The sequence below is a fragment of the Botryllus schlosseri genome, chromosome 9 (genome assembly GCF_051294905.1).
Source record: "Botryllus schlosseri isolate E-star chromosome 9, Bs_hap1, whole genome shotgun sequence".
Classification (NCBI taxonomy): Eukaryota; Metazoa; Chordata; class Ascidiacea; order Stolidobranchia; family Styelidae; genus Botryllus; species Botryllus schlosseri.
The window spans coordinates 22,895,029-22,909,737 of NC_137244.1; the positions used below are offsets into that span (position 1 = coordinate 22,895,029).

General features: G+C 41.3%; 1 protein-coding gene across 4 annotated transcripts in view; it reads left to right on the top strand.

Moving 5' to 3' along the window:
* LOC145445985 (melatonin receptor type 1B-like) overlaps positions 1-14,709 on the top strand; it is a 29,632-nt gene that overhangs the window by 12,378 nt on the left and 2,545 nt on the right. Inside the window, exons 4-10 of one of the 4 annotated variants that reach the window (XM_080324166.1) lie at positions 2,774-2,908; positions 3,240-3,368; positions 4,901-5,111; positions 6,404-6,576; positions 9,309-9,405; positions 11,235-11,381; positions 14,449-14,574. In XM_080324166.1, the coding sequence (XP_080180292.1) occupies positions 2,774-2,908; positions 3,240-3,368; positions 4,901-5,111; positions 6,404-6,576; positions 9,309-9,405; positions 11,235-11,381; positions 14,449-14,574 (1,018 nt within the window). Of the gene's footprint in view, positions 1-2,773; positions 2,909-3,239; positions 3,369-4,900; positions 5,112-6,403; positions 6,577-9,308; positions 9,406-11,195; positions 11,382-14,448; positions 14,575-14,709 lie in introns of all 4 variants that reach the window. The other 3 variants (XM_080324165.1, XM_080324167.1, XM_080324168.1) reach the window with 3 other exon arrangements.

Below are 14,709 nucleotides of genomic sequence, written 5' to 3' on the forward strand. Positions count from 1 at the left end.
TGGGAGTATTATATCATTTGATGGCCTCAGTTGATACATTTAGCGACGTTTAAAACGCCAATATGTACTTCAGCATTGTGGCATTATGTGGCCCGAGCCGTCGCTAGGTATCGTGTACAATAATATAGGCTATCACTTCATTGAAAGATAGGGTTGGAATTAGAAATATGACGTCACGTGACGTCATGAGGTTCACGTTCGTGTTCACACAGAACCTTTCAAAAAGGTTCGCGTTCACACGAACCTGAACCTTTCAGAGGTTCACACCATCCCTAGTGATAATATGTCGTGTTCGTCAATTCATTTGGTGTGTCATGACAAATCACCTCGCGTTCCACAAATAGCACGCGTGGTGGGGGTCGCCTCCCCTGATCTACCGCATTGCACATTGATTCACGTGGTTTGGAATTTTGGGATTATGTCTGGCAATTATGATGCATGGGTTGTATCACTGTGCGATTAATGAGCCAAAACCAATTCCAACTGCTTTTAATTTGATGAGATCGAAGTTAGAAGTTCTCTGGCTTCACAAACCAGTACACCAGTAGTGCACTAGTACAGTACCGGTGTACATATACAAAATTGAATCGATGACCATAAGGTTATGCAATTACGTGACGTCACATTGATTTTTGACGGGACTTAGAATTGACCGCAGAACGATCGCGCTCCAGATTTGAGAGCGCTTCTTGCTCTGACTGTATTGGTGACCCACGCGCGATTCTTTAGACCAACTAAACGACGAAGCGCTGTAGCCGGTACATTTTATAGGTCGCCTGTTTTGCGTCGCGGGAATGTCATGATCCGCTGGTGTAAATACGCGAGTGCGATAGCACGGCTCTCAACCGCGCAATGCATTGCACATGCATCGGTGACTTTTTAAAACATTCTCGACCCTTCAGACGCCATAGTACGCAACCGCGCGAAATGTCTGCATCGTATATAATTGCAAAATCGCAACATACAATGCAGTGTATAAACTGTGTGTGCGGTGGGGCTGTTCAGGTTCGTGAATGACTTTTTTTCAAATTTTACTGGCTGCTTTATAAAATTGTTGGATTTTAAATGATAGTATTTATCGTGGGTAGTTCTGTAATAGATTATGAAAGAATTTGCCGCCTTAAATACTGCATTTTCAAATCCTCTATTTTCGACTGCAATACCTTCGCTTCGACTGATTGGAATTGAGCCAACCAGCAATGTTTCTACAAGTTTGCATTTAGCCAAATCGTATGTGCAGCATTTTTAAGGAAACCTAACAATTTTATCAAGTAGACAATATAATTTGAAAAATAAAATTATTTTTGATGTTCCCTAGTGTGTAGCGATAGTTCTAGTCCAATTTGGAAGACCTGACAATTTTCTAGCTGTCCAACTGTGCTAGCAGTAGTATATTGATCAATCTATGATCGTGAACGTGCTCTCGGTAACGTCCTTGGATGTTAATAAACGCACCACCACATAGGCTACTTCGTGTAATTATTACGACGGTAACAACAACGTTCGATATCGAGCAATGACGGAACGATTACATTACTTTTGTTGTGATTAGGTTTACTTGCTGTTGGCCAATGTTGCGACATCCGGACATTCACGTCACGCAGTATGAGACGGAGTGTTGCCATGTCTTTATGCACCTGACTGGCCAGCTCGTTTTGACAGAGCAAGATTGCGCTTTGAATGTATTAAACACGAAATGGTGAATGCATCATCGCACTTCCCACAACACAAGCTGTTAAACCAGATTTTTTTGTACCAGCGTCGCAGAATCACGCACTATGCATTGCTTCTTAGCATTTAAAGTTTACTGAATATAGGTTTGAATAACAGGATGGGCGCGTGCAGTGTGTTTGTTAGCAATCCGCCGAACTACATTGTCTTTTCCGGCCTTTTACTTTGGAATTTTCCTTGAGACATTCCGCAATCCCGTATAACTTTAATTTCCGCGACTGTCATATGCGCGCGGCAATCGTTAACCTAGAAAAGACTGAGGAAGAACTTGGAGAACTTCTATGTTTTACTGGAAATAAATACTAAGCTCACAATTAATTGAATTATACAAAAACTTTTACTATACAGACATTTCCGTCGTTTCACACGCGCATGGTGTCTTACAAATGTCCAGAACGAAAATCGACAGTCCTAAAAGTCGAAAGCTCAGGCTTCATAATGAAGGATATCGGTCTGGTGTTAAATGACCAATGTAGCCGTAAGACCATGAATACCTAAAAAGCATCATGTGAGACGGTTCTTTGGTTTCACACACGCCAGCCCGCCAATAATGTAATTGATGTAACCCACGAACACCATCGTCATTACTTGAGATGGTTCCTCAATCTCGAATAGCATGTTTGCTGTGAGGATTTCATAATACTCGGTGTGTTTTCGTTACCGCCGAAGGTATCATAAATGTTGAAATGTATCATATGTATACGCGAACGACTTGGGATGCAATCACTGACAGTAAAAACGCGTATGCGTATGTAACGAGTAGTGGGATGAAGGTTTGCAGAGGCCGGTCGCTCCTTACAATATGATGCATCTTTTAATAAATCCATTTTAATCCATTAATAATAGATAATCACCCTTCCCAACACCATAGCGAGGAATTCCCTGTACATGAAATATCAATTAAACGGCTGACATGACGACACAACCGTAACATTCGTTTTCATTATACGACGCCAAGATCCCCCTGCTTGTTATGCTTGTCAATGTCATATTGTGTCGATGTTCGTCTTGTAACGCTGAAGAATTGTGACGACACTTTCAGATACTGGGCTGTCGTCCGTTCTGGTACCTATCACAAAAACTTCAGACGGAAACGCATCTACTACATGATGGCTAGTACGTGGATCGTGTCCATTATCGTAGTGTCGCCTACGGTGCTCGGCTGGGGAAGGCTGACGTGAGTATATAAAATTAAAATAGTCCTGTCGTGAACGCAGCCAATACCGAAGCTTCGGTAAGAAAGAAAAAAAAACGATTTCAACTCGATAAATTTGTCGTCAATCTATATTTTCCTCGATTCATAACACCACAGGATTGCGAGAACATGAAAAGATGGAGGAGTGTTCAAACGACTTGGAGTCAGAGAACTCAGAGTTACGCTTTTCCGAATTAGACTATAATTTTGATTATTATAGCTACAGTTTTTTCGAATTAGATTAGAATTAGAATTACTCAATTCCCAAAACAGCGGGCTTGGGATGCACACTTACCTATTTCGTCGCGTGCAGGTTTGACGCCAAAATTCTGACATGTCTGTGGGACGATACCGCGGACTACGGATTCACTTGGTTCATCACTACCGTGGCCGTCATCATTCCGATGGGGATTATTGGAATTTGCTATTTTACGTTGTTCAGGTATGGCCCCTGATATGCGCCCGACGCGAAGAGACACTTGTACAGATAACTGCATTGCCTGGCATTGATTAAATCCAATCTTACCAAAACATAGACATCGGCATGAAAATTTGGGTGCATGATGATATATAGTCTTTTAATACACAACATGATTGACACTTTCAAGCAGAACTTGTCGACTTAGACATCGCAACGCCAGGGTTACCGTACGTCGTCGTCTAGGAGGGTTTGTCCTCCTTTTCGAAGAAATATCCCCCCTTCACCAAATGTCCTCCCTTTTGACATATTATCCCCTTTTTCGCCTAAAAGACCACGAAAGACGTTACATTTTAACCTAAAAGAAAGACGACGGGTTACGAGGGAGTCAAATCTGAAAGATGACGTTTTGTGAAGTCAACACTGATAATTAGGGCGATTTTTTTTGACATGTCAAGAAAAGTCAAAATTAGGTCAAAATTGTAGCGTTAGGTCAAAATTTGTCAAAATTGTTTACAAAGTCAAAAATTGTTTGACCTCTGCATTTCGTTTGTATCGTAGATTTTGCGCTGTCGGTGAACTTATCATTTGATATTTTACAGCTTGTAGCCTACTTTATAGGCCTACCGTTGTAAACGGACCATCGTCTGCTCATTGTGAATCATAAACGGTCAAATGAAACAAATAGTGACATGATTTGATGGTCAACGTACCGCAATATCCTAACTAAAGCAAGACTGCTTGGACATTGATGTCCTTATATCAAGAAGCGCAAGCTGAAAAATTGTGACATAGACAACATTGTCAGAATGAAGCAACACGGTTTGTCACCAGCAGTGTGCACACAACTTCAGTATTGTCAGCCAACAACTGCTGCTGTTGAACGTTCTTTCTCCATTCTTGACCAGCTACTTAGTAAGAACAGACACTTTCTACCCGAGAATGTAGGAAAGTATCTTTCGTTGTACTACAACAAATTTGAATTATTTCCACCATACTACGTAATGTAACTACTGGAATTCTTCATAGGGCCAGATTTCGTTAAAATACTAGTTTTTTATGTAAAAATTTGTCAGTTTTTGAGCCAAAAACGTTTGTTTTAGGCCAATCTACTTTGTAAGAACAGACAGTTCTAACCAGAAATGAAAATATATAGTACAATTTTAACATTATGTGCGAAAACACCTAATTTGCATACGTGAGATCAAAATTTGGTCAAATTTCAGTTTTTTTAGGTCAAAAAAAGTCAAAATTTAGATTTTTTAGGTAAAAAAAAATCGCCCTACTGATAATATAAGGTGAAAGCGGGTATTTCGGGGGTCAAATCTGAAAATGAACATTTTTTTAGTCCGCGCCATGGAACTATAGGTAAAAAGTCCGGAGTGATGACCTTTTTGATATTTTTTCGGCAACACAACAAGATTTCCAGTAAATATTTCAAAATCAGCTGTTTTCTATTTCGGTCAAATTTCATTAAAGAGTCCCCCTTTCCCGATTCCAAAATACGGCAATCCTACTCCGTAATGAATATGTTACATCACGTGCCTTTCCTTCAGAACGGTGCGCGGCAGCGGCAGATGGGTGCGTAGCTTGAGCGTGGCGAGCGGGGTGTCTCAGCAAACCGACCAGCACCGCAGGTCCGCGCGGAAGGAACGCAGCTTGCTGAAGACGCTCATCACCACGGTGGTACTGTTTTTGATCTGTTGGATGCCGTTCGCGCTGTGCGTGCTGATCAACCCGGGCTCGACTCCTGCGCACCTCAAAAAGGTAATATAACTGATCTTGTGTGAAGATGAAGACTAGCCCCGACCGCGATACGGCGGAGGTGGTAATTAACAGAGTTGGAAACTATATAATTTTCAGTTTTTCCGAATTACGGTAGAATTAGTATTACCAAATTCGCTAAAACTTCGAAATTGAATAAAATTTCGGGTTAGAAAGCGGTACAACAAAAATTAAGTTCAGGTTATATCAAATTCAAGCATAAGCACGTTAACTGGCGATGTCTTTATCCAAACTCTACCATAAGCCCTTGTCAAGATGGAAACGGGTGGAAAAAGCATCTCTGCACCTTCCACCATGCGTTGAACACGATTTTTGATCATGTCGAAGTGATATAATTTGCCACCGTAAATACTATTATTTCAAGAATGACGGAAATTCCGAATTGGCTGACCTCGGCATCCATTGGTTGGAATTGAGTCAAATTTGGTTTGCAACGTTTTTTTTGGTAACCTGATGATTTGACAATCAAGCCGATGGAATTTGAAAAACAATTTTTTAACACCCCTGTAAGTCCAAGCATCAGCATGAGAATGAGAAATGTCTGTACACCAAGATTGGCTCGTTACGCACTACACTTTCAGGAAAACTAGAAATTATAGATTAGTAATAAAATTAAAGCATGGTAACATTTCACAAGTTGGATTAGAATTAAAATTTTAGCATTGAAACCTTTGACAAATTAGATTAGAACTTGATTACCGGCATTTCGCTCAAATTATTATAATTAGGGAACTAGAATTATCTAGTTGTCTTAGTCACAGTCATTAACGAAGTACTTCTATTTTGCCGGAGCACCCGAGTAGATTTTGCCTATACTTGCACGATACATTCTCAAGTGGTAATGTATAAGACCACTTCCACCTCTAATCAACAGTTTTCAGGAAAAAATTACCTTGCTTTTGAATGTTTGGATTTTAAAAAGTCGAAATTAGTCTCGGAATAATAACTTTCACAAGAACAGTGAGAGGTAGCCGCTGTATCGCGTTAACAGGATGTCTTTCGAAGATTCTATCTACTGTATAGTGGCATTAGTCACTTTGCGTTAGTGACGAATTTCATAGCCTGTCCTACCTGTCTGACCTCGAGACCAAATCTGGTTGATTACTTTTCTGCCGTTCCCTTTGCAACTTCGACTTGAAGCAATTTTTACATGTCTCGGAATGCCTACTTCTACTCGTAAGTGAGTAGATCTCTACGGCGTTACTTCTACTTCAGTAGCAAGGCTGACTGATTTACCCACTCCTGCTGCACAGTCGTTATGTTCGGCGTTTCAGGTGGCGGGCTGGCTGGCGTTGACAAATTCGTGCGTAAACTTCATTATATACGGCGCGATGAACCCGGTCTTTAGGAGAGGATACCATAACCTGTTCGTGTTTCTGTTCCGATGCAAAAGGGCGTCTCACGTCAGCTCGGCGATGCTGCACGGATCGTTTTCCGACAGTTACAGGTATGTCATATTCACGATTTGATATCAAAGAACTATATATATCATACACTGCGATTGTCATGTTTAGAGTCCGACCCTATATCGGATTTTCGAGCCGATACCGATAAAACCAATAACTACAACTTTCACCGATAATGATAGCATGCCGATACCGATATTTTGTTCAAAGTGCGATATCGTATGGATATTATCAGCGAACCGATCATCGATTGGACCCCTTCGAAGTAGAAATTTGGAACCTGGCACATATACCGCGCGCGCGCACAATATATTGCGTCATTCCAGAAAGCTTGCCGGCGAATGTACTGGCGCACGCGACTTTTGTCACGGAATGATGATTAAAATATCTGTTCATAGCCTTAGCCATAGCCAGTTTAGGTAGCCAGTTTAGGCATGGCCTTAGCCATAGCCAGTTTCCGACATGACACATCACATTCATGACTAAGTAGTCATGAATGTGATGTGTCATGTCGGAAACTGGGTTTTAGTCATTTCTAGATTAGCAGCGAATCCGATAGTTCCGAGTCGACGTTGCAACTCCGTGTAGAGTTATAACGAAATCCTGACTTACCAGCGAAAACTGCATGCTCCATATACTGGATTTGAAATTGGTCCGGCCAAGGTGTAATTAAAATCGAATCAAAACAATACCAGACACTTCAACATCTTCTACATGTGCAATTGTGCGTATAAGCGAATGACATTTTGACAGTGCCCGCTACGTCGTCGTTGTAACTAAATTGGTATTGCGTTGCCGGTATATAATAAATTTACATCATCTTTTTCTAACGCTCACTCTATGTAAAGAGAAAGAGAGATAGAGAGAGAGAGAGGAGGCTCAATATAACAGAGTCATTACGACCGAGCCACTCCGGCCAGGAGCATCTCACTACCGACGTCGTACACCCAAAACATTCGATTAACTAACAAAAAAGTCGACATTTATCAAAATACACCACCCAAGGCTGTGTCAACAAAAGGAGTTCGTGTACCATTTAAAAATAGTGCATTGAACGCTCTCGTATTCGAAATTTCATGCTGGTGACGTCATATCTTGTAATACGATTGTTGATATACGTTGTTCTCTTCCATTCCCTACTAGTTGCTGGCGATTGCCCCTGTCGAGTGTCAGTGGAAAATATTCGGGCTCATTTCATAATGAATATACCATTCAACTGCATATTGAAGTTCTGTACCTCCAAGAAGCTCTTCAAATACAAAAGTAGAACAAAAATGCAGTAGGCCAAGTACAAGTAAAAGCTCTACTATATGCCATGATGTATCATGTGTGCAACACGAAAATTGCCTTTTATTCAGTTTCGGTTTTGTACGTCCTGACGATAATAGCCTTCCGTCCTTCACGGTTTCAGTAAAGAAGTGACAAAGCCGTTCTTTCAATGCGTAGTCGACGGGTGACTGCGTTGAACTCATAATACTGCGACATATCTGCGTCCATGCGTCACTAAATACTCTCCGTGTGAATCTACATTCGACCATCGACCTCACACTGACCAGCGACAGATTAAATGCGACGCCGAATAATTTAGCGTAATACGATCCAATCGAAGATACCTCACCGTTTTAATGTGGTGTGTGCAGTCAGCGTAGCGTATTCCCGACAGATGTATTCCCGTTAATTTGGAGTTTCGCGCTGACTCAATTGATCATCTTGATTTGTATCGATTGACTTGTTCGGAAAAGCAACACCCGCAGCCTATCAGTCTTTGGTACTTTGATGCTTTAGTTCCTTACCCTTGCATACAGCCTCCGACAATTTGGAAATTTTCAGCCTTTCCAAATGAGATTATAATTATAATTATTGAGTCACAGTTTTTCTGAACTAGATTAAAATTAGAACTACTGAATTCTCGAAAACTTAGAAACTGATTTCAATTCCTAGTTAGAAAGACACACAACATAAAAAATCAAGTTCAGTTTATATCAAATCATACTTCATATGCACTGGCATGAGAATGGCAAATGTCTGTACCATAGAAATTAAACATCGAACGGCAACGACCGATTTTGCAGTTTCGTTCCGCTTCGCTGAGGCTGGAGTGGAGAATTGTTTTGCGTAAGCGACTGTAGGATTTCTGCCAATTCAAAAGCTATCTTCCCGAGTGCGGAAATTACTGAATCTGGTCTTGATCGAAAGCTACTGCTGCACCGATTCCAAAAAATATAAATTAAGATATGATCAGGCACTGATCCACCGAAAATCCGCCCTCCAAGTTTGAAATATCGGCATTGTTCAGAGCAATCGGGTAACCGCAGCACAATGACCATACAATGACCCGTCGCGACTCTCCGATTGCTCGCACAATGCCGATATTTTAGACTTGGAGGACGGATTCTAGGTGGATCAGTGCCTGATCATATATTAATTTATATTTTTTGGAATCGGTGCAACAGTAGCTTTCGATCAAGACCAGATTCAATAATTTCTGCACTCGGGAAGATAGCTTTTGATTTGCGAGAAATCCTACAGTCGCTTACGCAAAACAATCCTCCACTCCAGCCTCAGCGAAGCGGAACGAAGCTGCAAAATCGGTCGTTGCCGTTCCATGTTTAATTTCTATAATCTGTACTGTACAAGTTCGCTCGTTTCAGACTATACACCGTATACAGTCCTGATTAGATTACCGGAAATTCGCTCTAATTAGCGTTATAGAAGGAAATATCTAGTTGTCGAAGTCTGATTGTAAGATCTTCTCTACATTTTTTCGGTGCAGAACGAGACGACAGAAAGGTTTACAACTGGGCAGCGGGCGCGACGGAAACAACGTTTCGGAAAAGGAAAATTCAAGGCGCGATTCTACAGCATATCATGTGAGTTACACGACATTTTTAATACGGACTACGATATACATACTCAATGCCCGGAGTGTTTTGCGTGTGTTGATCATTTTCCGTTCCATAACGTCATCGGTTGCCAACTGCGTCTGCCGTCGTGCAGTTATATGTAGGGTTGGGCACGAAGATTCGAGTGCACGCTTTACGGGGAGATAGTACAGTCTCTCGCTTGCTCCATCATCGATTCCTTAGTTACTGAAAAGCGTTGTCAAGTATATCGTTCGCAGCTGATAGTTCAAAACAAAATGAACGTAATGATCGTGGTATTTTTGTCGTATTTGTATTTCTTTTATAAAATAATACTTCTTTTATGGTAACCATGATCCTTGCCCTTGTTAAATAGCACAGCGTTGTATTGGGGGTCGTAAAGTTTTAAAATGCGGTTGCTAAACTGTGTGGCCTGTTTTGTCTCAATATTGAATTCTTGCGGCCCGCGGCCTCTATACGAAATTTGACAAGTGACCCGCTACCCTTTTTGAGTTGTGCAACGTGCACTCACACCCAACGGGCCGAACAGAACCTAACTCAGAATTATATCGCGGTCATAAATCCTACTACCTACGTGCATAATTTGGATTAAAATGTTGTACTCCATTTATACCGCGGTAGAAGTCTGAGGTAGGTACTAGTTTTGTGTGTCATGGGTGGTTATTCACACCTTTATATCAGGGTGATACGCAGGTGGAAATACAAACTGTTTTCGCTGAGAGTATACAACATACACATGCTTAGGTAAAGTATGACCATCGCGGTATAATAGACAGGGGCTGCATAAATATGTTAACTTGGCGTCTCCGTCCTCTTTATAAATTGGTTATACCTGAAATGACTGAAGAGGATGTGCATTGTGCAATTATGATCGCGTTGTCGCTTACTATAGTCCCAGCAAGTGGTAGTGAAGGTTAAGTGAGCTGTAGTCTGTTTTCCGAGAATTTCGTGAGCAGTTTGACAAAGTCTAGCTGAGGCGACATTGCGCCGCGACTTACCGCCTCGCGGTGGGTTGAGGGCTACCGATATAGGCTCAATGAAGCGATTTCTACGCTTCGTCTCCAAACTCGTAACAGTCTACCTGTATCTGGATCATACACATACCGAATATGCTATTGAATAATATATTCACGTTGAATTAAACCCGCGGACGTTTTCGGCTGACACTCGTGAGGGGTTTGTCAGCAACCAGCAGAGATATGCGAAATTATTTTGAAATCTCTACTAGTTGCTGAAAACTATCCATGACCAGTGTCGGCCGACAATATTCTGGTTTATTTTAATACGAATATACTATATTCAATGATGTGTTAAAGTTCTCTACCTCTAACAGTCTCTTCAAACATCGAATAACCTGCCGTTACCAGAGTATGTGCTTGTAACAGGCAGTTGTATTGTATAAAGGGACACCACCTATTTCATATTTGCATGCCTCAAGTAAAAACCAAGGTTATTTCTTGATCATTTTACATAAATACATAGGAACAGCAAAAGCATTTAGGTACGAGGCCCCAATGTGGGTAACACTAATGTTCTGTCTACAATTGCCAACACATTTGTTTCTGCAACCTATCGTTTGTGTGACACCTAGCGTACATTATTTCACAACGAAATGATTACGCATTTTTCTTGCATCGCCACGAGAACCATAGTGTTAAAACACTGTGCTGGAACATATAGCATGCGTCCTAAATCAGTGAAATGGTTTCCGTGTTCCACGGCGTGTTAATGTTGGTTTGCATGTGTGCTAATCGCATGTGTGGTGTGCTTGTTTGTAGCTTGGCGCTTCTCAAGTAACCCAGCTGACTACAATGCAGAATAACAGCCCGAATTTGGCGCGGGTGTTCACCAGCCAGCAGGCTCGTAACCAGCCTAGCCCGCTTGCTGAACGCTTCATGCCGGCCTTGTCGGAAGATAGCCGGTCTGCTAAGGTGGCCACTCTTCCGATTTCGGCGTCGCAAAAGGTGGGTGGCAAATGCGTCTCGAAGTATATATACATTAGGCGTATAAACTGTAAATGAAAATCGTGAATTACGCTGTTTTCGCCCTATAGCGTACGGTGTAAATCGAGTTAACCACACTTCAGGTACTAAATTGTGCTTTCACGCCCTTCCAGTGGGTGAAAAGGATCAAAAACACAATTTTTTATGGAGATACATCCCAGGAGTGTAGTGGATTCTGTCTTCCTGCCCACCTCTTTGGGATTTCTTGGTACGCGAAAAGAAAACCCACTACACACACCCTGGGATACATTTACGGTGTGTCTAACTAATTTTACCCCTTGAAATGGGTGTGACAACACAATTTGCTACCTGAGCGTTGTTCACTTGATTTACACCCCACGATATGATGTAAATCTGATAAATACACCTATTTCCCACCCACTACCAGGGCTGTGGAGTCGGAATCGGAGTCGGTGGAGTCGGAGTCGGAGTCGGGGTAATTTTCGCTTGATGGAGTCGGAGTCGGAGTCGTGAAAACTATAATAGCTGGAGTCGGAGTCGGAGTCGGTGGGGAAATACTGACTGGAGTCGGAGTCGGAGTTTTTGAGAATGACTATGACTTCGACTCCGACTCCGACTCCAACTTCTCTATCGTGAAAACATTTGCTTTCAAAGAATTTTCAAAATAATTTTTATGTAGCACCAATCACTGTTATTATTAACCATACAGATCAGGTGCGGCTAGCCCGTTGCACGCAGGCCAAATTTGGCACTCGAGAAGGTTAGGTGTGGCCTGCGAGGTAATTCTCGAAATTATTTATGGCATCAGGTACAATTGCAAGGCCAACCAAAATTTGATTAGCATGACCGCGAAATTTGATGATGACTAAAACAACAGTTCTGACGCATTGACGTATCCAGGGGTCAGCCACATTTATCCCAGATCTTCGTATATGACCATGAAGTAGAATATTTCATAGCAGATTTATTTGACTTGAAATTTTTCTCGGTACTTCGCATGATTCATTGTCACTAGATTTCTTTCATTCAGTATTTGAGCCCCCTTCTGAAAATTATAAATACATATTATTCACAGAATTGAGTCTAACTATATTCGCAATTAGGAGATACGGCTTGGCTTGTGCACTCGCAGTGAGATCGTCGACAAAACATTTGCACAAAATGATAGAGGCATGTTCATTGTTTACTGATACCGTCGATTTTGCTATGTCTAAACGTCGAATAATCCTGTCCTCGCCAAATGAGCCCAGTGGTATACAGATGCGACCCCCAATGTATGTTAGCGACATATTTATTGATATAGCTATAGCCTATAATTCAGTCGTTATCTTGCAAAAAAAATTCGACCAGGGCCTGATTGCGCACTGCACAGTTGCATGACATATTGTTATCAATTTTAGAGCGTATTAATATAAGTCTTGTTTGCAATGTTACCTAATTCGGTTCGCTCCTATCGACGACGAAAAAAAGGTTATCAACATTCCAGTTGCCCGCGCAATGGTTCGTAAATATCAGGTGTCCCTTTCGCTGAAAAAGTTGCCCACCCCTGATATAGATAAAATTAGACATTACTTGCAAATTACAACTCAGTTGCAGAGGGGAAGAAAATCGCAAGATGTGTTTTCGCGACGCAGTCAAAATTGATGCAATTTTTGGAATTATACCATGATACTGTGACAGAGAAAATGCATCGGCTGGTTTTGTAAAATTGTAAAAATGATGTAAATATGACCAAATGATGCTTCCCACTTGACAAAATTAAAAATATTTGAAGTGTAGCTTAGCTGTTTGGGTCGAACAAATGATTAAGAAAGACTGCAAGTCCCAATTCTTGAATACTTGTAGACTAGACATAGGCTATGGTCTTTGACTACTTAACTAAATTCCATTTATGACCAATGTCTCTAATTAGTAGTAAGAGTGTTTGTGCTTGTAATCAGGATAGTGTGCAATGACAAAATTAGTAAGTTCAATTTCTTTATTAGTTGCTGAGTCATACACAAGAGCTACACTTGGATTTTTTATCTACATTTTTATTATACAGGATTGGATATCTGCCATATTTGAATGATTCATACATTTCAGGATATTAGAGAGTCCATGTTATAAAAACTTGAATAAGGAGGGATATTTAGCAAATCTTTATTTCATGTTAATTTCATAGTGGATACTTCGAGCTGTGCCACAATGAAACGATTTAGCATGCCACCGTTAATCATATGTTTGCATATGTTTAATGGTTGTATGATAGTCATTCAACCGACAATGTGGCATATAATTTTCGAAGTAAATTGGTAATAGTGCTGGAGTCGGAGTCGGGAGTCGGAGTCGGTACGTTTAAAGACCCAGGAGTCGGAGTCGGAGTCGGTACGTTTAAAGACTCAGGAGTCGGAGTCGGAGTCGGTATATTGAAAATGTGTGGAGTCGGAGTCGGAGCCGGAGTCGGTGGTAAAATTTACCGACTCCACAGCCCTGCCCACTACACCCCGGGATATGTATCGATAAGGGTTGGTGTATTTGACTCGAATACACCCATGGGAAAGGGTGTGAAAGCAATCTGTTACCAGAAAGTGTCGATGACCTGATTTGCACAGTGTCCTTATGGTGTAAATCCTCTATATACAGTATACACCTATCAACCCATATATTTGCAATTTACTATGCCGGTTTTTCAATGTTGCACGCAGTAACCAGTAACGTATAACGATTCTACGTAATAGCTGACATTAGCCACTATTTCCATACGCTTCCCGTGGGTCTCGTCATCATATAAACTTATTGTAGGCTACTGAATTCTGTTTTGTAAAATGCATGCCGCATCCTGTCAAACTCGTACCTATAGGAAGACATACATTGAAATCTTTAGAAATTAACCTCATGTTTCAAAAACATGGTAATAGATATCATAGATTTTGATATCGTCTATGTCCATACGAATTCAAACTTTCAAAACTTAACTCGAGAGTACAGGATTTGTTGGAACGTACTACCAGAATAATTACTGCCCATGAACGCGTGCTTTGACGGCAGCTCTTGTCCTTCATTGATTAGGTCCTGTTTTCCACAGAGCATTGTCCATGCGTTTAAGAGAGCGAGTACTAGGAGGAAGTCGAAACGGCGTGCTAGCGCGACTAGTAACGACGAGGAAGATAGGAGAAGGCGTGCTATGAGAAATAGTGCGATGCTGCTTCAGGTAGAATAGTTTGTCGGCGCAGTTCTCGTTCCCCGTGTGGTGCTTATCGCCGACATCGCAGTAATAACGTGTCGGGAAATGGAATCCGTATGGCACGCGACATTTTATAAACTCACTTAGGCGAAATCCGTCATA